Consider the following 26,864-nt stretch of genomic DNA (forward strand, 5'->3'; position numbering starts at 1 on the left):
GGAGCATTGGAGTTGCAAGAGCCCCTGGAAAAGAAGAATGATGTAACATCAAGTTCCTTTCAGAAAGGGAATCTGAAGCAAATTTAATTAAATGAGTAAGTAAGGAATCTCGAGTGTACCTTTAAGTTTTTCAAAGAAACGAAATATTCAATTTTTCCTGAAATCTGATCAATGCCATATTACGAAAACATAAACAAAGAGGCTATTAAGTTATGAATACAATATATATATATATATATATATATATATATATATATATATATATATATATATATATATATATATATATATTAGAAATTAACTAATTGCTAAATCTAAGGTTGTATTTCACTTTTTATTGTGTTATTTTTCACAAGTACAAACGCGAATTTGAATCCGCCTGAGTGTTTGTTGTGAGTAACGAATTTAAGACGGTTGTAACCTGCACAAATAAGAGAATATTGACTGAATCTTTGCCACAGAGGAAGGTATGGTGGATACCATTGACATCATGGACCCTGAGTTAGTGCACGGTAACCCTGACAGTGAAATCAATTGTGAAGTTAATGATAAAGGTTGATTACAGATCGGGCTGGAAGGCTAATGTCAAAAATCTTGAACCGTATTACGTTCGCTGTTATATACTGTTTAGGTTTCTTCTGTTGTAGGTTATATCTTGCTGATATAAGCATTAATGTAGGTGGTGTTAAGATTCTAGCATCATATATAACAACAGAATATAGAGACTGTGGGCACTGAGAACACAGACCATGGTAGGCCGTACGGTAATGGCGCTACTAGTGAAGTTGATAGGCTCGGTATTTTGAAAAGTGGATCTATTATTTGAAATGTGGGTAGTGGGACAAGGGAGGGATGGAATTAGAAACCATTAGTAGTTTAGAGTAATTATTTTGCCGACGGATATAGTGGCATCAGTGGGTCAGTGTTCAATTTTTTGTTTATTTGTGTCACTTTATCACTGGGCATGGAAAATCGCTTTGGATATTACGTATTTTTGTTTTGCAGTGTGATAGTTTACTGTTTAGAGGATTATCAATGTTGTAGAGCATGATTTGGAGCATTAAATTTTGGATCTGTGTACTGGCAGTTATAGGAGCAACAAATATGTGCATCATTTGGACCTTACCGGTTTGATGATACTAATATTGCCCTTGATATATGTGTTTCTGAAGCTTGAGAGCTAAAGTTCAGCACGTTATGGTGTGTTTCTTTGGTATCCAAATGATATATCTTCATGAAGCTCATTTCCCTATTGTAACTGTCATAGAAGGTGAGAAGTCAAATTGTGTATGAGATAAACACCAGGCTTAATCTTACCTAACCTAATTAAACCAAACCTAACGTAGGAGAAGGTAGGGGACATTATTAGTTGGGTAGACTTGGCATTTCAGACATCCGCTTATGAATGGGGGTTTTGGGTGGGGAAAATCTATGAGCAGTGATTTGCCATAGAAATGTTCAGAATCGTTTAAAAGACATCTAAAACAATTACAGTCAGACATAACCATCATTGCCTAAAATTTGCTTGAAGTGGCAGCTGCATTATGTAACTGATATGGTGCATATAATGCCTTTTTTTTTTATCTTTGGGCACAAATACACCCTCAGATTTTATAGTGCTTACATAGCCAGGTATCTTAACTACGTGATATATATCCTATGTTGCCTGGGTACAATATACTGAGGGTAAAAGTCTATACAAGTGCTGCATGAAATAAGATTGATTACAGTATACAGTATCTGTGTAACCCTTATTGACTTTTTTGATATCACTCAGAAAAACATAATGCTCCATATCATGGTCTGCAACAAAAAGTACATTTTAACAATAAGGTAACAGACCTGAGGCAGACTTTCTTGGTCATAGATAAAAGGGTAGGTTACCGTATGGTATTGTTTCCTTGAGTGAGCATCTGCTGGCCTTATAAGTATTATGTTAGTCAAAGAAGGCGACTTCATGGACAAACCTCTGTTTTTTGAAATGTTAGTAACTCACCACTGAGCACATGCACATGGGTACTCATAGGCTTCTTATCCCATTTTTTTCAGTCCTTCAGATCTACATATTTCAGTTTTTACATCATCATTTTTCTTTAGAACAGGCATGATAAATTTCTTGTCATATTTGTTAGACAGTTTAACTCAATAAAATCCCTTTTCATGTTATCTTTATTTCAGACCAGGATGATGAGGAAATCTAATTTAGGAACGGGGAACGTTCAGCGTTCAGTGCTGAAGTCTCGCAATGTTGACAGTACTCCAAGTAACAGGTTAGTGTAAACTGTGGAAGAAATTTTGTTCTAAGTAATTGACCTGTCCTAAGTTTTATAGATAGTCCAAACAATTATATGGATTTTGAAAACCTTTCATCATTTTTTCTGGATGACGACACTTAACTCGCACAACTCATTCTTTGAAATTATAGATTTTTCTGTGGTGAGCGCAGTGTGTTGGCTCTCTTTTCGTAAAATAGTTGGTGCAATAGATAGAAGTAGGTAGGAACATGAGACACGAACATCAGCTAGAAATATTAAGAAGTAGTCAGTAGGAACATAAGGCAGGAGCATTAGGTAAAAGTGGTTGGTGGGAACATTATATAGATGCATTAGATAGAAGCAAGTGGAGGGAATATTAGGTGGGAGCCTTTGGAAACACTGCCCTAGAGTTGTTTTCTGCCAGTGGCCTGTAAAGAAAGAGGCTTAGTACTAAAGATTAAGAAATGGTACTTTAAGTTTACCAGTTATGGACACTCTTTTGCCACAGCCACCCCTTTAAGGAAGTTCTCAAAGAGAATGGGCATCAGAGATAGATAGATAAGTGAGCCACATTTTCACATAAAATCTAATCAGCCCCACTTTTGGGGGTAGACTTCAACCAGATCCTGTTCATTCAGCTGGTTCTCTGTAATTTGTATAGAGATACTAAAACAAAGAGATAGGAAAAATTTCATGAGATGTGATAAATTATTCCAAAGCTGGACAGATTTTTAGAAAAGTGGCATCACTGCTGGTTTGTTTTTTTGAAGTCATAATCAAGTTTTCCTTAAGATATTGCAAATTTTTTGCAAATGTAATTAAATGGCTCGTAGATTTGTAACATGAAAAATGGATATTGAATTTTGGGGTACTTTAAGATTTCTCCTCTTAACTGAATTCTGAAGATATGTTCTTATTGCTGCATTTCAGTCACAGCCATCTACCCTTATAATCTCAACATCTACCATGTTTAGTTCTGCCTTACACAGCCCTCATGTAAAGCATTATTTATCCACTCACAAGTCTGTCCAGTGTTCACTGTTTATATTGTATGAAGAATAAAATTGAAATCAGCTTTGTTGTAGTGTCCTCAACAGAGCAGGCTGAAAATAAAAGATTAAAAAGCTGGATAGGTTAGAAAAAATTTTAAGAATAATTAAGGGTGTGAAAGATATGGATCACCATAAAAGGTGGAAGAATTTTGGCTGAAGGAGTGAAATATGTAATTATGCATGTCAACAAACCACATAAAGTAGGAAAAAATACCAAGACTGAAAACTTCACATTATGGACAAAACAGAGCAAGTGATCTTTGAGAATTCCTGGTACAGTACACATCAAAAAGGCCTTGAGCCAATATACTCAGGATCCCAGCAAAAAGGGTGTAGACTCCGTATTGTATACATAGTGAAATGAAAGTGTGCAGCGAGTGAGCACTGAAACTTTTAAGACTAGAAAGTTTGGTTAAATCAGCTGTAGACAAATCCAACATTATTATAATGGTTATGCTGTATTCCTGGCAGTGGAGAATTGCAAGTGACACATGTTGAGTGTAGTATGCGCTCTCTGCCCTTTCGCAAAATCTTGTAAGTATTTGTAGATATAGTTACTTGTGCTTATTCTATTCTAGCCACTAAGTATTATTGTATGACACTGTATATATGTATGATTTATGCTGTAAACATCAGATGATTTGATTTTTATGTTACAGAGGAAGTATCGGGCAACCTGGAAGAAAGTCACATCTTGGGAAAGCATCGCAGCCAGATAGTGCGAAGCGAATTAGTGGGAGAATAAAACGAGGGAGCACAGAAAGCATTACTCGTCTGTCAACAGCTGGTGGGCGCTATACTCCAACTCGCAGCAATTTGGCATCATCTCATATTATAGCACCACCTAGTGCTAGCAGGTTTGTGTTGTAATGTAATAGACGTATGTAAATGACTTACTACCTTACACATCAAGGGATGATTAGTTTCTGTTTTATTGTTAAGGGAAACAGTATTTACAACAAAATTCATTTTTAGATTTTTCACTATTAGATTCATACATGTAAAGCAGTTAATCCTTACTATGATAGATTAATTGATTTGTAAGATTTGCATATGCTTGTGTGAACTATTAGTAGCAGGAAGAAGAATTTGTAAATGAAATGAGAAAGTAGATTAGTACCACTGCCCAAGAGCCAGTTTATGAGGGTTAACATTAGCGGTGATCAAATAAAATGATTAAAGAGTTGTTACCTCAGTCAAATGTTCATTGGAAGTGGATTATAGATTATATTTTTATCATTTGTCAATTGAATATATTAAAAGAATGGATAAGAATTCTAGTAACCACCCTTCCTCTTTCCAGAAGGTTGGCAGATTTCCGGAAAGTCTTGTTGTTTTTAGCAAAAAGTGTAGTTTGTCTTGAATAGTTATCCTTCAAGCATCTCCTTCACTGTATCTGATTTCTCTCTCATTTTATCATCCTTACTGCCAACTTCATTTTATATCACAGAAAATCCATCCCAGCTGCTTGTGTGCAGTTGTTTAGCGATCTGAAACATACATATTTCAACTGTATTTATCAGTGTGGTTTGCACCATTTTAACTGTCATCTTTGTGTCGAGATACAATATTCATCATATTATTACATTTTTTATACCTGTTTGCTATTCCCATCTTTATGAATTAGTTTAAGGAACAAGTGATTAAAGCTTTATTTGTACATTTGCAGTCTTTAGCTGTCATATGTGGGGATAATGCAGCAAAATCAGTGTCTGCTGTTCATTTTCAAGCACCATAGACTACATGGCTTGCCTTAACCACTTTATATACCTTGATTTAACCTTTTGATTGCACATCATTCCCTCTTTTGTAGAATATCACATTGCTATGGTTCATTGTCCAGTATCAGCATCTTGCCCACCTGGTTGTTTGGGCACCTGTTAAAGTCATCTCTACTACACCCTTCCACCTTCTTCCTCTCCCTTTTGATCCCTGCATTTGCAACCCATAGGCCGTTTTTGTCTTTCATTTCACTCATCATTTCCATATACCAGAATCGTATTATGAAATCCTCTTTGACCCCTATAATCAGAACTGTGCTCACTACCACACTATCAACTTACCTCATGCCATTTGTTCTTCATCATTTTGTTTCTAGCACATCCACCCTCTTTCTTCCTTTGTCTTCAGTGCTCACGACTTGCATCCATGCATCACTGTATGGAGTGCAGTACCTCTTTAAATGGATTTTTGTTTCATTTTAGGCTCTTCTGAGAGCCGATAGCCACATTCCAGAAAACAGCCTCAAAGGATTTGAGGGGTATATTTTTTTCCACTGTATTAGTCATCAGTCATAGATGTCTTTGAGATTTTTTAGAGTATAATGAGGGTTTCTTTAATACACCAATTGCACTTTCCATACACTGGGTGTTGAGCCTATTTATTTTTTCTAATTTCATTATTTGCTTAATTAGGCATCTTTCAGTTGCAGACACTAAAACTGAAGAAATAGATCTCATTTCTTGAATTTTTTCTTTGATATCCCAATAGGATGTCTTTTGATGCAGCACGGGGCTCTAGCATGGGTAGTAAAGGAAGAAAGGATACTCGGCCTATTGGTGACCCAACATTTAAGAGCCGGTGCATTGACAAAGTTATGGACTTCCTTGAGAATAATGGATATGAATATGGTATACAAAGACGCACTCTTCTTACACCATCTACAAAAGATTTTGTGAATATTTTCAATGTAAGTGATGGCTTCTTCTTTTTTTTTCCCCAAGATATCATCTGGGATTTGTATATCTAGATTACATGGCAGGAAGAATGTGTAGCAGAAGAAAAATGCCTGTGGGTTTTGGATATTTATAGTGGGACAAACAAATTTGGAAAATTATATTAAGGCACTGTTATTTTTAGCCTTGTATATCAGTGTTTTGGTTTGCTCTTATAAAAGAGTAGTATGGAAAAGGGATTGAAAGAAGCTAAATGGCATGATAGTTCACATGAAAATATTTTGTGATTTTCGGTTACAAGGTTTATTAAAGACAGGTGGTTTGATCGAATAAGTAATGAAAGGGTAAAAGACACGTGGTAATAAAAAGAGTGCGGTTGAGAGAGCAGAAGAGGGTGCGTTGAAATGGTTTGGTCACATGGAGAGAATGAATTAGGAAAGATTGACAAAGAGAATATATATATATAAAGAGAATATATATATATATAAAGAGAATATATATATATATTCACATGTGTATGTGGGTGGGTTGGGCCATTCTTTCGTCTGTTTCCTTGCGCTACCTTGCTAACGTGGGAGACAGCGACAGAGTATAATAAATATAAAATACAAAGGTAAGGTATGTTGTTTGATGACAGTTGTATTTGATTTTGAAGGCATATGCAGTATCATGAAGATAGATTGTATTAGGTAGACATATTAGGTAGAAGTTGTTGGTAGGTATATTAGGTAGGAGCCTCTGAAACCTGCTAGAGTTGCCCTTTGCTCGTGGCCTGTTAGTGATGAGGCAGTAAAGGTTAAGAAGCAGCACTTGGGTTTCACCAATTATGGAGACTCTTCCCTTGGACTCCCCCTTGGAGGGAATGGGCATCAGAGATATAGATAGATTGATAGGTAGCTAGTAGTTGGCAGGCAGCCAGTGACCAAGGAGGTATATTACCAGTACTACCTGTCTGGGTATCAGGAGGATCAGTGATAGCTGCATAGTGAGCTAGCACTTCATTGGCTGTCAAGTTGCACTTCCTCACCCTTATGTTGATTATTGGCATTCTGTCCACAAACGTACAATTTATGCTTGTCACATGTAACACAGCACTAAGCTCACACATCTCATTCTTTGTAACTCTGGATTTTCCTGTGGTGAGTGCTGTGTGATAGCCCTGCCTTTTGGCAAAATGGTAGGGGCGATAGATAGAGGTAGTAGGTAGGAACATTTAGGTAGGTGTATTAGGTAGACATGTTTGGTCAAAGTAGTTGTTAGGAACATTAGGCAGGAGCATTAAGTGAAAGTAGTCAGTAGGAACATTAGGTTGGAGCCTCTGCAAATGCTGCGTTAGACTTGTCCTATGCCAGTGACCTGTTTAGGGTGAAGCACCAAAGGCTAAGAAGCGACTGTGGAATTCACTAGTTATGGAGACTATTGCTGTGGCTACTCCCTTGAGGGAGTTCCAGAAGGGAACAGGCCTCAGAGATACAGATAGATAGGTACCAGGTCAGAAAACTCTTTTGCATTTACATTTTTCCCTGCTCCCTAAATAAGCACTAAGTTTTGCAGTGTTATTAACATTTGTGATTTCATCGTTCAAAGATGCCTTGTTCTCAAGCTGATGCTGAAAGTTATCAACGAAATTGTAAACCCATCTACCATGCTTTGCTTTTTTGAGTGATTGGTTTCAAAACACCTGGTGCTTCCCTATGCACACAATGGCTGCATGATACAGTTTTCAAATATTCTCCTTCTGTTAAGAATCTTGAAGAAGCAGCTTTTTTTTTTTTTTCTTTTTCGAAAGGACAAAGTTAAATGTAACTGCTCCTATTCTTATGTAACATGCCCATTTGAAGAAGATTTATGCTTTTTCTGTAACTGTTCCAATTCACTTGAAGATTGTCTTCATGTATCTTTCCTGTAAAGTTTTCATACTTAATGCCATGGTATGACACTTGTTTCATAGCATTATGTTGTATGGGAAATGTTATTGTATTCCTGTATTTCAAACACTTGGTTTTTCACTCAGTTCTGTGAAAGGTGAAAGCCTCCATTTCTTTTAAAACACATGGCACTATTCTTTTTTTTCATCTAGCCATAATTCTTGGTTTTGATCTTTTTCTTGTTTCATATAGATTTAGTTTGTAATGAATGCTGGTTGCACAGATTTTTATTGTAAATTAATCATTGAAGGACAGATCTTATGTCTTTAATTTTCAGATGCCTTAACATGATTCATTTGAAAAAAAAAGTCTTAACAAAACATTATTGATGTCTGTAGTTGAATGTAATTTGTAGGCACAGTGACAGATAATGATGCTAACTTTGATGTGGATTTGATTTACAGAAGAATGTTAATAGATTAATAATAATGTAATCTTTATGCTCCCATACTGAGTAAAAGAAAAAGTTGTGTATACAAATTGTAGATCAGTTCAGTAACATATTGACTGAAGTGGGAAAAATATGTTTATTTACCCTTGTTTTAGTTTGTGTATCGGTATCTGGATAGCTCCTACGTGCTACCCAACAGATTTGAGGAGGAAATCCCAAGACTTCTGAAACTTATGGCATATCCAGTTCAGATGTCCAAGTCATCTTTTATCACAGGTAAGTTGTGGTGAGGTTTTACTATCATTTTTGGCAGTATATTTACATTTACACCAGTTTCATTTTGCCTCGTAACAAAAATGAAGTGTTCTGTGATTTTTAAATGCACATTCGGATGTAGGTAGTGGACCTTTAAGGAATAAAGATAAGTCTTTATTTTGAAAATTATTGAAATTTTAATTTTTCAATTATGTATTTTGTGAGCTTAAGAGAGAATAAGAAAATGTATTGGAAAGAGACATATGGTGTAAGAAGTACAAGAAAGCAAATGGGAATAATAGTGAGGTGAACAGATTGGGAAATGATATCTAGTAAAAAAAGAGGTGAAAAAGAATTGGAGTGAGCATTTAGAAGTACTACTGAATATGTTTGAAGATAAAGAGGCAAATGTGGTGCATTTAGGGCAAGGTGGCATGTGAAGTGAGTCACTTCAAATGTTATGGTTAAAGAAGAGAAAGTGATGAAAACCTTGTGTAAGATGAATGTGGCAAAGTGGCAGGGGTGGATGGGCTTACATTTGAGTATCTTAAGAAATGGAGTTTGAGTGCTGTCAATTGGTAAGTTATGCTATTCAGTGTTTACATGACAATGAGGATAGTTCTCGGGCATTGTCTGATTGTTTGTGTTTTGCCCATTTATAAAGCAAAGGGAATAAAAGTGCTTGACATATGACTGGTATAGTGTATGGAAGTGTGGTGATTGAGAGGGATGTGGCATGTATGAGGCATCTAATTTGAGAAAAACAGTATGGCTATAGGAGAGGTAGAGCATGTGTGGAGCAGGTATTTGTTTTGATTTTTTTTTATACTTGATTGACGTTTCCTAGATTAGTGAGGTAGCACCAAGAACAGATGAAGAAAGGCTTTGTTTGCCCATATCCATTCTCTAAGTTTCATGATTTACTATGGGCGCTACACATGTCTCGGTTTAGTCCATTAACAGCACTTCAACCCCTTTGTGTGAGAAATATATGGATCAAGACAAGGATGTGCATGTCACATAAATAAATATGGAGAAAGTGTATGACAGGGTTCACACAGATGTCTTGTAGAAAGTGCAATGAATATGTGGGGTAAATGGAAGTTTATTAAATGCAGAAAGGAGATTTTACTGGGAGTGTAAGGCATGCATATGAGGGAGGAGGGTGAGCGGTTCTTTAGTAAGGATATGTTTTGACATCATGACTGTTTTAATCTGTTTATGGACAGGGTGCTGAGGGAGATAATAAGAGGGTCATGGAGCAAGAGGTTGGTATAAAGTATGCTCTGAGTTGGAGAGGCATGGGGGATGAACCAGTTGCTTTTTGGGGATGATGTGGCTCAGATCGGAGACTCCTCAGAGAAATTCCAGGAGCTGGTAACAGGGTCTGGGAGTATGTGTGAAAGGAAGTGTAGTGGTCTAGATAGTGAGGATTGGACATAGCAGCACATGGAGCCATGGTGGCTGAAGGGTGGGAGAGGGGCTGAGGTCCTGAATATAATAAATCCTTTTATTGTGACAATCAGATGAATCCGAGTAAATATATATACCACATGACTGTGAATTTGAATTTACCCCATGGCTGTCAAAAAGTTTCCCCTCAGTTGCACCATTTGGGAACTCTCTGCTGACCTTGAAACAGCTGGCACAGCCTGTACATGTTTATGCTGTCTGTGCTCTGCTGGGTTCCACCAATTATGCAGGAAAGATGGCCTCTAAGTCTTTGTTTTCAGTTGATTTTATTGCTTCATAAGTGTGTGGACGTGTGTATGTACATGTGTATGGGGGGGGGGGGTTGGGCCATTTCTTTCGTCTGTTTCCTTGCGCTACCTCGCAAATGCGGGAGACAGCGACAAAGTATAAAAAAAAAAAAAAAAAAAAAAAAAAAAAGTAAGTTACACATATGTATCATTTAGACAAAGTTATATACTTGATATAGGCCTGTTATTGACTTAGTTATGTCCTTAAGTATACCATTTATTAGAGAACTCTGTATTTTCTTAATTTGTTTTAATTAGATCATTATTTTTGTCTAATACAGCATCTTTTAATGTTGAAAAGGTTATACTAAAGATATTTCAATACGTTTATTTTTGGTGAATAATTCCCATTAATTTTTCCTTAATTTTCTTTTAAGTAAATCTTCATTTTTTAAGCGTCTGATATGGTTTTAAAGGAATGTTGGCAGCAGTTATAGAGAATACAGCTTTTTTCAGTGTTAAGAAAGTTATACAAAAGGTCAGATGAGTACTTTTATTTAGAGATGGACAGTTCACAATATCCTGGATCAACCCCAAAATATAAATGCACAGTGATTAGGAGTGCAAAAGTAAGGAAGGGGTTGGATGTGTTGCAAATGAAATGCCATAGGACAACATGAGGTTTGAGGCGGGTTCAATGTGTAATGAAATGAGAGTTTAAAAGATAAGTTTGAGTAGCTATTACAGTCTGATTGAGAAGGGTCAGCTAGGGTGTGCTGAAATGGTTTGATCATAGGGAGAGGATGGGTGACAGAAGACTGATTAAGGTGATGTGCATGTGTAAAGTGGAAGGAGCAAGAAGGAGGGGGAGTTCAGTAATGAGTTGGAAGGACAAAGTGAAAGGTTTTGGGAAATCTAGTCCTGAACATTCTGCAGGGCAAATGGTGTGCACTGGGATAACCGGAATGTTGCAGTATACAGGTGATATGCTCTCAACAGACTCACCAATTAGGGGTTCATTACTCCATCTGTATCCCCAACTCTTCCATTATTTAAGAGCTTTATTGCTCTTTGTACTTCCTTTTTCATATTACTCATAGGTAGAATAATCATTGTCTGTTGATAGATTTTTATAGCAACACACACACACACACACACACACACACACACACAATTTTCTAAATATGAACAAGTACCATAGTGCCCTCTCTTTTTTATTTGATAGCCAAACCAACTCGCTGAATTCTTTATCAATATTTTCTAGTTGTGATGAGATATAAGCTAAGGCACACTGGTCAACAACTAAAATGTGTGGGGAAGATTTGCATATTATATCCATTTGTGATTATGCAAGTGTACAATGATATCATAATGTGGCCGTTGATCTCTTGATTTAATTTGTTATTGTGAAAGATTTACTGATTTTGTGGGCTAGAAACTTCTTTGGTGTGCCTGTGTCATAGCAATGACTAAGGAAATGATAAATATGGGAGTAGGTGGATGGAGAACAAAATTGGATGCTTGCTAAGAGGAAGTAATGTATTTGATCAGGTCCAGGATATATTTTTCAGATGGTACAAATGTTGCCTGAATGGATTGAAATTTACTTTACAGCTAAACCAAAGAGTGTTTTGGATAACATGAGTTTTTGAATATGTATGTAATTATTTATTGATAACCTTTTTAAGATTTTAGAATTTAATGTTTGGTGGTTAATCTAGATTCAGAGGTTGCAGTCACTGCTTATTTAGCATTAGAAAGTGGGAGATTATGCCATGTGTTTAATAGCATATTCACTGAAGAAATGGTTACCCTACAGTTGGTTCACCACACACCTGGCCGTCAGTTCTCGCTATGTTAGCATGGATGGTGGATGTTGTCAACACTTATGAATCCTTAGATCCAGTGTCCATCGCTTTCCCAGTTGACTTTGAATCATCCATAAATCTGTCCAAGATCAAATTTTCTACACATGTGAATGTTTTTAAATGTGAAAGAATGCCTGCTGAAACTGAGGCATACCTTGAGGTATGTTAGGAAGTCATTTTTTGTTGTAATCCAGTGTTTACTGATTCTCCTGGTGATTCTCATCACTGACATCCTTCATGCTGTTTTTGAAATCTAAAGCATGATTAATGTGCAAAAATTTTCCATAAACTAGCCATTGCATGTCAGTAACTTTTTTTGCTGTAACTCCATGTCCATACAGAAGTGCATTTAATATCTATATGAACACTGCATTCACACCTTATTCTCCTTTCTCTATCATACATTGTCTCTTTTACATGTAAACTTTGGTTACCTAACATGCCTCACTGTTCTCACTCTGTTCCTATTTATTATTAGATTTACAAAGGCTTCGCCTATGAAACTCTCAAACTACAATGGTGTCTCCCTGGGAACAGTATCTTCATACATGGCCCCCATCACCTCCTGTGGACTGCATTATAAAAGTCCTTTCATTGTAGAAAACCTCACATTTATATTGCAACACCCTGACACTATCCAAGAAACAACAAACATGTAACATGACACGTAGAATTATTAGAGCAATGACTCACTTTAAACAGAATCTCTGCATCCCCACAGAAATCTACATTCACCCTCTTATACCTAGGAAGACACAGATCCAACCTTCTTAGTATGCATACTGGGAAATTATGTGGGAGGGTATTGACTGAGAGGGTGAAAGCATGTACAGAGCATCAGATTGGGGAAGAGCAGTGTGGTTTCAGAAGTGGTAGAGGATGTGTGGATCAGGTGTATGCTTTGAAGAATGTATGTGAGAAATACTTAGAAAAGCAAATGGATTTGTATGTAGCATTTATGGATCTGGAGAAGGCATATGATAAGAGTTGATAGAGATGCTCCATGGAAGGTATTAAGAATACATGGTGTGGAAGGCAAATTGCTAGAAGCAGTGAAAAGTTTTTATTGAGGATGTAAGGCATGTGTAGGGGAAGGAAGAGAGGAAAGTGATTTGTTCCCAGTGAGTGTCAGTTTGTGGAAGGGGTGCGTGATGTCCCCATGGTTGTTTAATTTGTTTATGGATGGGGTTGTTAGGGAGCTGAATGCAAGAGCTTTGGAGGGAGGGGCAAGTATGCAGTCTTTTATGGATGAGAGGGCTTGGGAAGGGAGTCAGTTGTTGTTCGCTGATGATACAGCACTGGTGGCTGACTTGGGTGAGAAACTGCCGAAGCTGGTGACTGAGTTTGGTAAAGTGTGTGAAAGAAGAAAGCTGAGAGTAAATGTGAATAAGAGCAAGGTTATTAGGTACAGTAGGGTTGAGGGACAAGTCAATTGGGAGGTAAGTTTGAATGGAGAAAAACTGGAGGAAGTGAAGTGTTTTAGATATCTGGGAGTGGATTTGGCAGCAGATGGAACCATGGAAGCATAAGTGAGTCACAGGGTGGGGGAGGGGGTGAAAGTTCTGGGAGTGTTGAAAAATGTGTGGAAGGCGAGAACATTATCTCGGAAAGCAAAAATAGGTATGTTTGAAGGAATAGTGGTTCCAACAATGTTATATGGTTGCGAGGCATGTGCTATAGATAGAGTTGTGCGGAGGAGGGTTGATGTGTTGGAAATGAGATGTTTGAGGACAATATGTGATGTGAGGTGGTTTGATTGAGTAAGTAATGAAAGGATAAGAGAGATGTGTGGTAATAAAAAGAGTGTGGTTGAGAGAGCAGAAGAGGGTGTTTTGAAATGGTTTGGTCACATGGCAGTTTGATAAACTGGGGCGAAGTGCTGTTAATGTATTGCATCAGGGAAAATCACAGAAAAGTCTGAGGCTTGGCTAAGGATAGGGAGCTTTGATGTTGGTGTATTTCACATGGTAGTTAGAGAGTGGATGTGAACAAATAAGGCTGCTCTTTTCTGTTGCTACCTTGCTAATGCAGGAAACAGTGAACAAGGGTGAGAACAATTTTTCTGAGTTGCCTGTAGATTTTGACCATGTTTTGCAGATAAGTTGTAAGTTTCAGTAGAATTTTAAGATAAATTTAAGCATTTTTATGTCACTCAAGGGATAGAGGTGTAAATATCCCTTTGAAGACCTTATTGTAATTCTGGAATGTACTCTTCAAATATTGTATTGTGTTCATCCAGGAATATCGCCATACACTGGAGCTTGCTCACGGTGTGCGATCACAAGACATGGTGCAAGTTCAAGAGGAACATGAGCAGCTGGAGAATGAAGTAGCAGTGCTCAGTAGTCGACCTGAAAGACTGCAACAGTTGCGCCATCAGTATACCCTGGTAACCTAACAAGTCACAGTAATGAATGTGATTATGCCATGTCATTAAGCATGTATTAAGTGTGTTGTGAGCAAAACAGTTCTTTCTATGGATGTAATTATTGTTTGCATTAAGGTAGAAAAGGCATAACTGTTCAGAAGGTACTTAGCCCAGAATTTAATTAATCAGAAATTGATAGTGATAGGAGGAAAGGATGATAAGTGGGTATGGGGTTCTAGATGCATGCAACTGGCAGCTGTAAAAGTATTCATGGATTGTGTACGTGAGTGAGGCACGTAAGGACAGGGGTAGGTGGAGAATTTTGCTGCAGCCACCCTCTTGATGGGTGTTCTTGGAAGGTATGGGCATCAGAGATATAGATAGAGCAACAGTAAGCATGAGTGTTGCAAATACATACTTTATGGATAGAGATGTTCATTAATGTACAAGTTACAGAGATAAGAAAGACATTAGACAAGAGTGTGACTATTTGGTTTCTGGCAAAAAGGAATATGATGGGTTATGTGCATAATGTTTGGTCAAGTGGGTTGGGAGGGAGTTTAAGTCATATGGTAACAAAATGTAGGTCAGGTTTTCATTTAAGTGGCGTAGACAAGAAATACAAATGAGAAATAGAGAAAGATAAGATTGGAAAAGTTTATGACTGAAAATGAAACTAATCTTCCAGAAGTTAAATGAGAAGCTGACAGGCTTCAAGATAATACAGAGTGAGATTGAGGATATGGCAGTTTAAAACTGTATTACTGGAGGCTGCTAGGATGTGTGGTATGATATGTATAGATTATGGAAAGAGGTTATATCATGGTGGAATGAATATTTAAGAAAGTCAGTTGAGAAGAAAAAGATTTTGGAAGAAGGTGAATTTACCAGAAAATAGGGATGAATGAATGGAGGGCAAAGAGTATAGAATATAAAGGGCTGAGCAGAGGATTTAAAAGGAGAGCAGTTGGAAGATCTTAGAAGAAAAAAGAGTTAGATTTTGAAATAAGATAACAAGATGTTTTAGAAGATCAATGGAATAAGAAGAGATGGTTGAGTAAGTAGTAAAAGTATGTTATACAAATCTGGCAGAATGCTAACAGTGAATGATGAAATTTGTAGGAGATGGAGAGAGTATTTTAAAGAGGTAATTGGATATGGTAATGAAACAGACAATATTGGTGCAGTAGGAATAGATGAAGGAGAGAGTGAAAAAAGGGTAGAGGTAGACCTTAGAAAGGGGCAATTATGTAGCACAATATATTTCTTAAAAGAATCAAAGAGGTGGAGGTGTAGATGGAGTGATAGGCTAGATAGTGAGGAGTGTATGTGAAACTGCTGTAAAATGGATCTGGAATGGAGTATGGAAGCAAGATTAAGTGGTCACATGCCTATGACTGGAAAAAGGTTGTAAGTGTTCCTTTGTGTGAAGGAAAGGGGAGTAAGTGAGAGTAGGAATTGTAGAAGAATGATTTTCCTTGGCACAGTTGGCGTGATATATGGTAAGCTAGTGATTAAAAGGATTAATGAGTCCCCTTTTGATGAAAAAAGGTGGGTTTAGAATGGAAGAGGGCATGTATTTCAGATTTTGCACTCAGACAAGCAATTAAGAAAGTTGTAGATAAAAATGTGCATGCTTGATTTATATATTTTTTTTTTTATTTTTTTTTCGCTTTGTCGCTGTCTCCCGAGTTTGTGAGGTAGCGCAAGGAAACAGACGAAAGAAATGGCCCAACCCACCCCCATACACAATGTATATACATACACGTCCACACACGCAAATATACATACCTATACATCTCAATGTACACATATATATACACACACAGACACATACATATATACCCATGCACACAATTCACACTGTCTGCCTTTATTCATTCCCATCGCCACCTCGCCACACATGGAATACCATCCCCCTCCCCCCTCATGTGTGCGAGGTAGCACTAGGAAAAGACAACAAAGGCCCCATTCGTTCACACTCAGTCTCTAGCTGTCATGCAATAATGCCCGAAACCACAGCTCCCTTTCCACATCCAGGCCCCACACAACTTTCTATGGTTTACCCCAGACGCTTCACATGCCCTGATTCAATCCACTGACAGCACGTCAACCCTGGTATACCACATCGATCCAATTCACTCTATTCCTTGCCCGCCTTTCACCCTCCTGCATGTTCAGGCCCCGACCACACAAAATCTTTTTCACTCCATCTTTCCACCTCCAATTTGGTCTCCCACTTCTCCTCGTTCCCTCCACCTCCGACACATATATCCTCTTGGTCAATCTTTCCTCACTCATTCTCTCCATGTGCCCAAACCATTTCAAAACACCCTCTTCTGCTTCTTCTGCTCTCTCAACCACACTCTTTTTATTTCCACACATCTCTCTTACCCTTACATTACTTACTCGATCAAACCACCTCACACCACACATTGTCCTCAAACATGCAATAAATCTCATTTCCAGCACATCCACCCTCCTGCGCACAACTCTATCCATAGCCCATGCCTCGCAACCATACAACATTGTTGGAACCACTATTCCTTCAAACAACCCATTTTTGCTTTCCGAGATAATGTTCTCGACTTCCACACATTCTTCAAGGCTCCCAGGATTTTCGCCCCCTCCCCCACCCTATGATTCACTTCCGCTTCCATGGTTCCATCCGCTGCCAGATCCACTCCCAGATATCTAAAACACTTTACTTCCTCCAGTTTTTCTCCATTCAAACTTACCTCCCAATTGACTTGACCCTCAACCCTACTGTACCTAATAACCTTGCTCTTATTCACATTTACTCTTAACTTTCTTCTTTCACACACTTTACCAAACTCAGTCACCAGCTTCTGCAGTTTCTCACATGAATCAGCCACCAGCGCTGTATCATCAGCGAACAACAACTGACTCACTTCCCAAGCTCTCTCATCCACAACAGACTTCATACTTGCCCCTCTTTCCAAAACTCTTGCATTCACCTCCCTAACAACCCCATCCATAAACAAATTAAACAACCATGGAGACATCACACACCCCCTGCCACAAACCTACATTCACTGAGAACCAATCACTTTCCTCTCTTCCTACACGTACACATGCCTTACATCCTCGATAAAAACTTTTCACTGCTTCTAACAACTTGCCTCCCACACCATATATTCTTAATACCTTCCACAGAGCATCTCTATCAACTCTATCATATGCTTTCTCCAGATCCATAAATGCTACATACAAATCCATTTGCTTTTCTAAGTATTTCTCACATACATTCTTCAAAGCAAACACCTGATCCACACATCCTCTACCACTTCTGAAACCACACTGCTCTTCCCCAATCTGATGCTCTGTACATGCCTTCACCCTCTCAATCAATACCCTCCCATATAATTTACCAGGAATACTCAACAAACTTATACCTCTGCTTGATTTATAGATTTAGAAAATGCATATAATGAAGTGAAGAAGAAACATTGTGGAAGTGAATAGGAAACTCAGCGGGAAGTCGACTATATGGTGTGTATGGAAGACTTAGATGCTGTTAAGAGCTTTTGTAATGGAAATAATGCATGTGTGAGAGTAAGTCTGGGTAAGAGTGAGTGGTGTACAATAAATCTGAGGATGCATCAAGACTGCATAATGTCATCATGGTTAGTTGATGTTTTTATGGATGGGGCAGGAGTTATCAGACTGCTAGCTTGTGGTTAAACTGTAAGTGAAAAGTCACTTTTGGTGAGATTGTATCATTGTCATTTGATGAAAGAGAGTTCAGTCTCATCAAAGAACTTCTTGCTTTGAAGGAGTCCATCTTGTCTTTGCTGCTGCATGAAGCTCTAGGAAATGGGGTTATTACGAATAGATGGATTGGGTGTTGCTTGAGATGAGAATGAGGTGATTTTGATGTGATACTTAACCATGTAGAAACAGAATAGGGGTTGCTGCAGTTGTTTTTTGCAGATAATGCTGTGTTGTCAGATTAATAATGTGAAGAGTTTAATAGAATGGTGAGTACACTCAGTTATATTTGTAGAATGAAAATGTTGAAAGTGAACCCAAATGAATATAAGATGCAGGTTCTTGAAAGTTATGTAAGATCAGAGTGTAAGATTACATAGCATGGTGAAGAACAGGAAGTTGTACGTGAGTTTAGATATTTGGCAGTAAAGCGTAATATAGATGGCATTATTAAAGTTGAAGTTGGAAATAGAGTCATGCGTGGGATAAGAATTCTAGGTGCACTTAAGGCACCATGAAGGAGCGCTGTTCCATTGCTGATGTGTGAGTTTGACACTTGTGTACATATGTGAGGGTACGTAAGGATTGACACTTGCATACATATGTGAGGGTAGGTAAGGATTAAGAGCAGTAAAATTAGATAGCTTGTGTGGTGTCCTTAGAATAATGTAGGGTAAGCAGAATGAAGAATGATGGGAGAAAGTTTTGTGATGCAAAGAGAGCAATAGAATGGTGCATGGATTAAAAGGTTTTTAGGGTGGTATGGTCATGTAAAACATATTGCAGGTTATTAGTTGGTCAAGTAGATATATGGTAGTTCAGTAGAAGGTTTTAAGAGGAAAGGTTTACTACAGGAGAGATGGATAAATGTAGTGAGAGTTTATTAGGGCTGTGGATATTTCAGATGAACCTGCTAGAGAAATGATTTAGAATCAGATGTAATGGAAGTACTTTGTGTATGGAGGTGGTCTGACTTGATGCTTCATCCTAGTTTGAAAAGGAAAAGCGGTACTGTTTTATAAATGTGAAAGTCTTTGCTGTGTTTCAGTTTACTGGGCAGGGGTTAAGAATGTGTGTGTGATGTTTGAAAGGTTTGTGTATCTATTCTACCCATTAAATAGGGAATGGAGTAATGTGTATAAATAGAAGGATGATGTGTAGAAATTATTTCTAGTATTAGTTAAACCCTGATGTTTTTCTTGGATTTTTGTATGTGTGTGTGTGATACAAAAATTTATTTTTATTTTTCAGCTTTTGAAGGATGAAGAAAAGATGACTGCTCACTGCCGGGACCTTCAAGTTCATATCTCAAGCAAAGACAGTGAACGAGTTCAGTTAGAATCAAAACTTTCTGAAGTAAAAGCTCAAGGAAGACAGGTATGGTTTTTATTATACCTTGGAGAAAAACAGTGTTTGAGAAATTCTTTTACTGTTATCTGTTGTGATCATTATTTATGTTCATAGTTTTTTATGCCAAATTCTGTACACAAACATACAATCTCTCCTAGTTACATATAACACTAGATAACACTTAACTCACACAACTCATTTTTGATAACTCTAGACTTCTATGGAGAGCGCTATGCACTAATCCTGCCTTGCAAAAAGGTAGGAACAGTAGATGGAAGCATTGGGCAGGAGCTTTAGGTAGGAGATGGTATCATTAGGTAGAGGTAGTAGAGTGGAACATTTGGCAGGAACAGTAGGCGGGAGAAGTCAGTGGGAACATAGGTAGGAGCATCACCACCCCTTGTATCAGCGAGGTAGTGCCACAAAAACAGACAAAATAAGGCCATATTCATTCACACTCAGTCTCTAGCTGTCATGTATAATTCACCAAAACCACAGCTCCCTATCCATATCAAGGCCCTGCAGACCTTTCCATGGTTTACCAAAGATGTTTCACATGCCCTGGTTCAGTCCACTGACAGCATGTTGACCCCAGTATACCACATCATTCCAATTCACTCTATTCCTTGCATGCCTTTCACCCTCCTGCATGTTCAGGCCCTGATTGCTCAAAATCTTTTTCACTTCATCCTTCCACCTCCAATCTGGTCTCCTGCTTCTCCTTGTTCCCTCCACCTCTGACACATATATCCTCTTTATCAACCTTTTCTAACTCATTTGGTTCATATGTCCAAACCATTTCAATACACCCTTTTCTGCTCTCTCAACCACATTTTTTATTATCACACATCTCTCTTACCCTTTCATTACTTACTTGATTAAATCACCTCACATCACATATTGGCCTCAACCATTTCATTTCCAACACATCCACCCTCCTCCGCACAACCTTGTCTATAGCTCATGCCTTACAACCATATAATGTTGTCAGAACTACTATTCCTTTAAACATACCCATTTTTGCTCTCTGAGATAGCGTTCTCTCCACACATTCTTCATTGCTCCCCGACCCTTTGCCCCCTCCTCCACCCTATGACACACTTCTGCTTCCATGGTTCCATTCACTGCCAAGTCTTCTCCCAGATATCAAAAACACTTCCTTTCCCTTCAATTTTTCCCATTCAAACTTTCATCCCAACTAACTTGTCCTTCAACCCTGCTGAACCTAATAACTTTGCTCTATTTCATATTTACTCTCAAGTTTCTCTTTTCACACACTTTTCCAAACTCAGTCACCAACTTCTGCAGTTTCTCACTCGAATCAGCCACTAGTGCTTGCCAGGCTCTCTCATCCCTAGCAGACTGCATACTTGCCCCTATCTCCAAAACTCTTGCATTCACCTCTCTAACCACCCCATCCATAAACAAATTAAACAACCATGGGGACATCACACATCCCTGCCGCAGACTGAACTTCACTGAGAACCATTCACTCTCCTCTCTTCCTTCTCATACACATGCCTTACACCATTGATAAAAACTCTGCTTCTAGCAGCTTACCTCCCATGCCATATATTCTTAAGACCTTCCACAAAGCATCTCTATCAACCCTATTGTATGCCTCCCCCAGATCCATAAATGCTACATACAAATTCATCTGTTTTTCTAAATATTTCTCACATATATTCTTCAAAGTGAACACCTGCTCCACATCCTCCACCACTAAAACTACACTGCTCCTTCCCAATCTGATGCTCTGTACATGCCCTCACCTTCTCAATCAATACCCTCCCATACAGTTTTCCAGGAATACTCAACAGACTAATGCCTCTGTAGTTTGACCATTCACCCTTATCCCTTTTACTTTGTACAATGGCTCTATACATGTATTCTGCCAATCCTCAGGCACTTCACCATGATCCATACATACACTGAATGTCCAGACCAACCAATCAGTAACACAGTCCCCCTTTCTTAGTGAATTCAACTACAATACCATCCAAACTTGCCACCTTGCTGGATTCCATCTTCTGTGAGGCTTTCACCCCCTTTTCTCTCTTCACCATACCTCTCTGCCTGACTCACTTTTCAAAACACCCTACATCTGCCACTCTGTCATCAAACACACTCAACAAACCTTCAGAATACTCAGTCCATCTCCTCACTTTATCACTACCTGTTACCACTTCCCCCCCTTGCCCCCTTCATCGATGTTCCCACATTCCTTAATCCTAGCAGTAGGTGGCTGATGCACGAGTTACTATCTGCTGAAAGGCCACAAAATGTGACAGGAAGTGTGCCCTAAAATACAGACCCCTATGAGTCTGTTACAAGTGACTCATTTTAGAAGTAATCATGTAATTTGCTTTATGTTCTATATTATCCTCTCGTGTACTTTTAATCAGACTGCATCATATTTACATAAAGGTATTTGTGCGCCCATGACTTGTGTTTTACGTCAGAGGAGTTGTGGTAGGATTTTGTAAGTTATTGGAATCTGTTTTATATATCATGGATAATAGGAATATATTGTCTCAGATATGTATACCCTTTAAAATTTTTCAGGTTCAAGAAGAGGTGTCAAGATTGGAGAGGCAGCAGGCACAACAGGCACTTAGTGTTGAAGAATTGGCAAGGTTAAAGAATCATGCTAATGATGTGGACCCACTCATTGCACAACATCAACAGCAAGGCAAGGACTTTGACACAGAGGTAATTAACATCACCAGGATAATCATTCCCTCCAATCCCTTTATATGTGGTTTGACATTGGAAATATCTTGATCAGGGAGCTTAAACTGTCCTGAGGTCCTTTGTTAGTTTTGTTTTTGTTTAATGATAAATCCTGAGTGCATTTGGAAGTAGGAAACAGAAATATTGGAAAGATGCATGGGTTTCTCATGAAAATTACGATATTAAATATCAGGATTAAATTTTGAACACCAGTTTTCAGATCGTAAGTCTTACCCTAGTAAAGTATCTGTTAAAGATTCATGTTTTGCTGATTTTATACCCAAAGGTTGGCATTGAGTTGAGAAACATTATGAAGATAAATTTCTTTTGTCTCAAGAACTTTCATTATTTTTAATGAAAAATACATCTCATTTTTTTTTCTTTTCCCTCATTAGATATGGGCACTTGAAATGGAGTTGGGAAAAGCACAGAAAACCCTCTGTGATAATGTATATGCCTACAATACACTTGTACACCAGTTAGAATTCCCAAAAGACTTTGAAATATCTTCAGTTAACATTAGTGACAACATACACCATTGGCAGACTACTTTGCTAAATGAACTGCATGTTCAAAAAAAGAAGGCTAAACATGATACATATCAATCTCAGAGCCAGAGGAGAGAGAAAGAGGAGGAGATTAACAAGGTAAGGATTTCTTGTATTTGCTTTTAGCATTGAAATCATTTTTGTACACTGTTTGCATTTCTCATGTATGGAAGAAGATGAATGTGATAGAAATGAAATGTTTGAGGAAAATATGGAGTATGATGAAGGTTGATCAAGTAAGAAATCATAGTGACTGAAAGGTGTGACAAAATGAGTATGATTTGGTGAGAGCTGAAGAGGGAATTCTGAAATGGTTTGTATATATTTTATAAATATCACAATATTTATAAAATTATGTTCTTATCAATCTTGATAAACTTATGGAGATTTTTTATTATAATTAAGAATCTGCTCACAGAGTGTTTTGTACATTGTTTATTAGAACTGCCACAGGGAAAGGGTTAGTGAAGAGAACCCCCCCTGTTCTTTTCCTTTTCCTACAGCTTCCTGTTTTTCATCAATCTATGTACATATTTCACTATTTTATGTTAATTTTGTTATTTTAAGTGCTTCAACTAACCAATGCATCTTTTGTTTTTGCTTCTTGATTATTAGAAATAGTCCTTCCAGTGCTTCAGTGTTTCTGGATAGTTTGTGCAATCCTTCAGCATCTTTCTGTTTATATTTCATTTAGAGATCCTCTGGTCATAACAAATCTTTAATTATCATTATTAATCGTTTTCTTTAACACATTCCCTCCGTCACACTATGGCAACTGTTTTTTATCCTTTTCATGAAAGTCCTCTGGTATTTAGCTATTGTACTTTTGCATTATGGAAATTAACCAAAACTTCATTCATTATCCATTCCAAAGCTCCTCACTTGCAGAATGTCAATTATACATACTGCTTCTCTCATCAAGAAAAGTAAATAGATTCATATCTGTTAACACTTGATTAGTAACATTAGGTGTTTACTTGAAAGAAAGAAAATTTTCTGTATATCCTTGACTTTGATTTTGTATTATTCTCAGCAAGTCTTGATTTTAGATGTTCCATTATTATTCTGTAGCAACATTAGTTTTTATTGCCAGATTTAAAGTTTTTACTGTACTAAGCCTTAGTAATTCTTCATCTGCTGCTCAGTTTGGTATCCTTCAGTCTTTACAATTAGGCCTTTTTCCCCAAAATTCATATTCTTTTAAGGTCACACTCTAATTCCTCCATTCCCTAATTCGTATTATTTTAAGATGTTACACTCTAACTCCATCTTCATATTTATACTTACATACTGTAAAAGTTTTAGATTCACTGCCTCAGACACAGAGAATAAAAGGTGGTGAGAGAAGATGATTTATGAATGAGGAAGCTTGAAACTCTTGTGGAAGTTTTGTTTAACAATTCGTGGTTACTGCAGAGTAAGTATACATTATATCTACAGCTCACATTTTGGTTTTTGCCTAATTCACAGATTAAGGAGATGGTGCAAGAAAAGAATGATCAAGTTAGTAAAAAAGAGAAGAGGCTGCAACGTATGGAGGAGGATATTCTCATGACAAAGAAGGAGATTGCAGAAGAGGTAATTATGAACAAAGTATAATAATATTCGTGAACAGAAATGTGGTTGGGCAAAGATGTGAAAAAGATGGATTTAAAATTTTGAAGGACTGTTCAATATGGTTGGTGGTAGAGTGGAAGATATGGTGTGTTTAGGATTAGGTGTTATGTGGAAAGGCCTGGCAAATGGTAAAGAGAAATGAAATAAGATACTAAAATGAGAAGGTAAGATGGTGTGGCAAGGAGGCGAGAGTGGGTGGGATTGTAGTTGAATGTCTCAAGAAAATGGATGGCAGTGATTTTGGTTAGTTCAGCTATTCATTGTATGTAAGGCCTATGGAGAGGAACTTGAGAACTTGCAAAATACAAAAATGAATGTTTGAATTGTAAGGGTATAAGTCCATTGCATATACCAGTTGAGGTGCATTGGAGCATAGTGAATGGGAATATGGTGGCATGCACAAGACATCTGAATGGGGAGGAGCAGTGTGGCTTTAGGAGATATTGAGGATTGTGGACAATGAGAGAGTTGAGAGAGGCCTTGTGGAAGATGCTACAGATATATGTGAGAAAAGGAAAGTTATTTTATGCAGTGAGGGCTTTTAACCACAGGAATAATGCTTGTGTGCCAGTAAGAAGGGAGGAGGGTAAGAGGTTCCATGTGAAAGTGGGTCTCAGTTAAGGATCTGTTCATGGAAGCAGTGGTAAGGGAGGCGAATGCAAGGGACTTTGACTTGGGGTGAGTCTACAGTATGTCGATAGTGAAAGGGACCATGGGAGGTGAATCAGTTCCTGTTTACAGATTTTGGGAGGCGAATCAGTTCCTGTTTACAGATTACATGGCCTATGTGGTCGACTCCAGAAGTTAATGAGCAAGTTTAGGAGGGTGTTTGAAATGAAAACGTTTTGAGTAAATGTGAACAAAAGTAAGGTAATGAGATGCAGCAGGGAGGTGAGACAGAATGTTTTGAGAGTAACTTTAAATGGGGAGGTCCTGGAGGAAGTGGAATGCTTTAGGTATCTCAGTATGGAAGTGGTGGGAACTGTGGAACTTGTGTCATGGGGTGGAAAGAGGTAGCCAAGTCTGTAGGCAAAGACAGTTTCATTTGAAGGTGTAGTAGTCCCGACAGTGTTATATGTATGCAAGTCATGGGCCTCAAGCATAAAAGGAAAGGAAGAGCATGGACATGTTGGGAAACAAAATTCAGTACGATAAGTGTTGTGTGAGGAGAGTGTATTATATAGGAATGACACTGTATGAGAGAAGTATGATAGCAAACATGGTGAGAATGATTGAAAAAGACTGATGAAGAGGATCTACATGTTTGAAGTGGAAGAGGGAAAGTTGGAGACCATGAAGGAGATAGAAGTTGGAGTGAAGAAGACTTCGGGGTATCAGGCCTAGAACATTTGTTAGGGTTATATGCATGTATGGGATATATTAACCTTGATTGATGTGAGGGGTCGATATAATGTTGGTGGGTAGAGCTAGGGTATTTGCAGTAGTCAAGAGTAAATCATGGAATAGTCTTTGGGATGTGGCTGTAGACTATGTGACCTGGTTTTGGTGCATTTTACATGATAATTAAAGAAACTCCACTGCAGTTGTCATCCACTCCCAGACACCTTATCTGCCACCTTATCCTCTCACAGATTCAATAGTGTTTCAAAATACTAAGTCTTACCCCTTTCGTCTGTTAGCATTTTCCCCTCTGCTCCTCTCATTGTTACTCATGTTTCTTCTCCTCACAGTGTTCACCGCTTTCCCTAACATTCTCTTAGACTTCCTGGAGTTCATTGATGTTCTGTTACCCTCTCTCATTTGTTTTCTTATTCAACTTCAGTACCTCAGTCTTAACCTGCTGCTTTCTTGTATACATCTCCCAATCATTCATATTCTTTCCATGCAGTTACTATTCTTGCCTCCATCTTTCCTGTTTCATTAGCAGTGTAACTCCCTCATCCCAACACTCTCCACCCCTTTTTCCTTCACTCACCTCCCACCTTCAGCAAGCCACACACTTCACCAGCACATGTAAGTGCTACTCCTATCCTATTCCACTCCCATTGTTTCGTTTTTCTTTCACCCTGTGCCACTCTTCACATACTGAGTTACATGATAGGATGGTGAATGTGGTGTTTTGGACTAGGTGGCATGTGGAAAGAAAGAAACCTGGCAAATAGTGAAGTGAAAAAAGAAAAGGTAGTGAGAGCCTTATGTATAAGGTGAACTGTGGCAAAGCATCAGGAGTGTATGAGATTGCAGTTTCTCAGAAAAGGGATTATGACATTGTTGGTTAGTCTTATTTTTCAATGTTTGTATGGTTCTTGGTGAGGTATTTGAAGACTGGCAGATTGTATGTGTAGTGCCCTTGTATAAAAGAAGGGGGACAATAGTCTCTGGGACTTGACTGTGGATGTTTGGTTTGGTTTCTGTGGACTTTAAATGAAAG

General features: G+C 38.0%; 1 protein-coding gene across 5 annotated transcripts in view; it reads left to right on the plus strand.

The window, feature by feature from the left end:
- Positions 1–331: 331 nt before the first annotated feature.
- The window catches only part of Ndc80 (kinetochore protein Ndc80), a 34,915-nt gene continuing 8,382 nt past the window's right edge, over positions 332–26,864 (plus strand). Inside the window, exons 1-11 of one of the 5 annotated variants that reach the window (XM_071689851.1) lie at positions 332–467; positions 2,179–2,270; positions 3,967–4,164; positions 5,798–5,996; positions 8,457–8,577; positions 12,076–12,284; positions 14,364–14,513; positions 19,476–19,601; positions 22,140–22,286; positions 22,703–22,954; positions 24,326–24,433. In XM_071689851.1, coding sequence (XP_071545952.1) covers positions 2,185–2,270; positions 3,967–4,164; positions 5,798–5,996; positions 8,457–8,577; positions 12,076–12,284; positions 14,364–14,513; positions 19,476–19,601; positions 22,140–22,286; positions 22,703–22,954; positions 24,326–24,433 — 1,596 coding nt within the window. In that variant the 5' untranslated portion in view covers positions 332–467; positions 2,179–2,184. Of the gene's footprint in view, positions 513–567; positions 676–2,178; positions 2,271–3,966; positions 4,165–5,797; positions 5,997–8,456; positions 8,578–12,075; positions 12,285–14,363; positions 14,514–19,475; positions 19,602–22,139; positions 22,287–22,702; positions 22,955–24,325; positions 24,434–26,864 lie in introns of those variants that run through there. The other 4 variants (XM_071689876.1, XM_071689859.1, XM_071689868.1 and 1 more) reach the window with 4 other exon arrangements.

Source organism: Panulirus ornatus, chromosome 3 (assembly GCF_036320965.1).
Source record: "Panulirus ornatus isolate Po-2019 chromosome 3, ASM3632096v1, whole genome shotgun sequence".
Taxonomy (NCBI): Eukaryota; Metazoa; Arthropoda; class Malacostraca; order Decapoda; family Palinuridae; genus Panulirus; species Panulirus ornatus.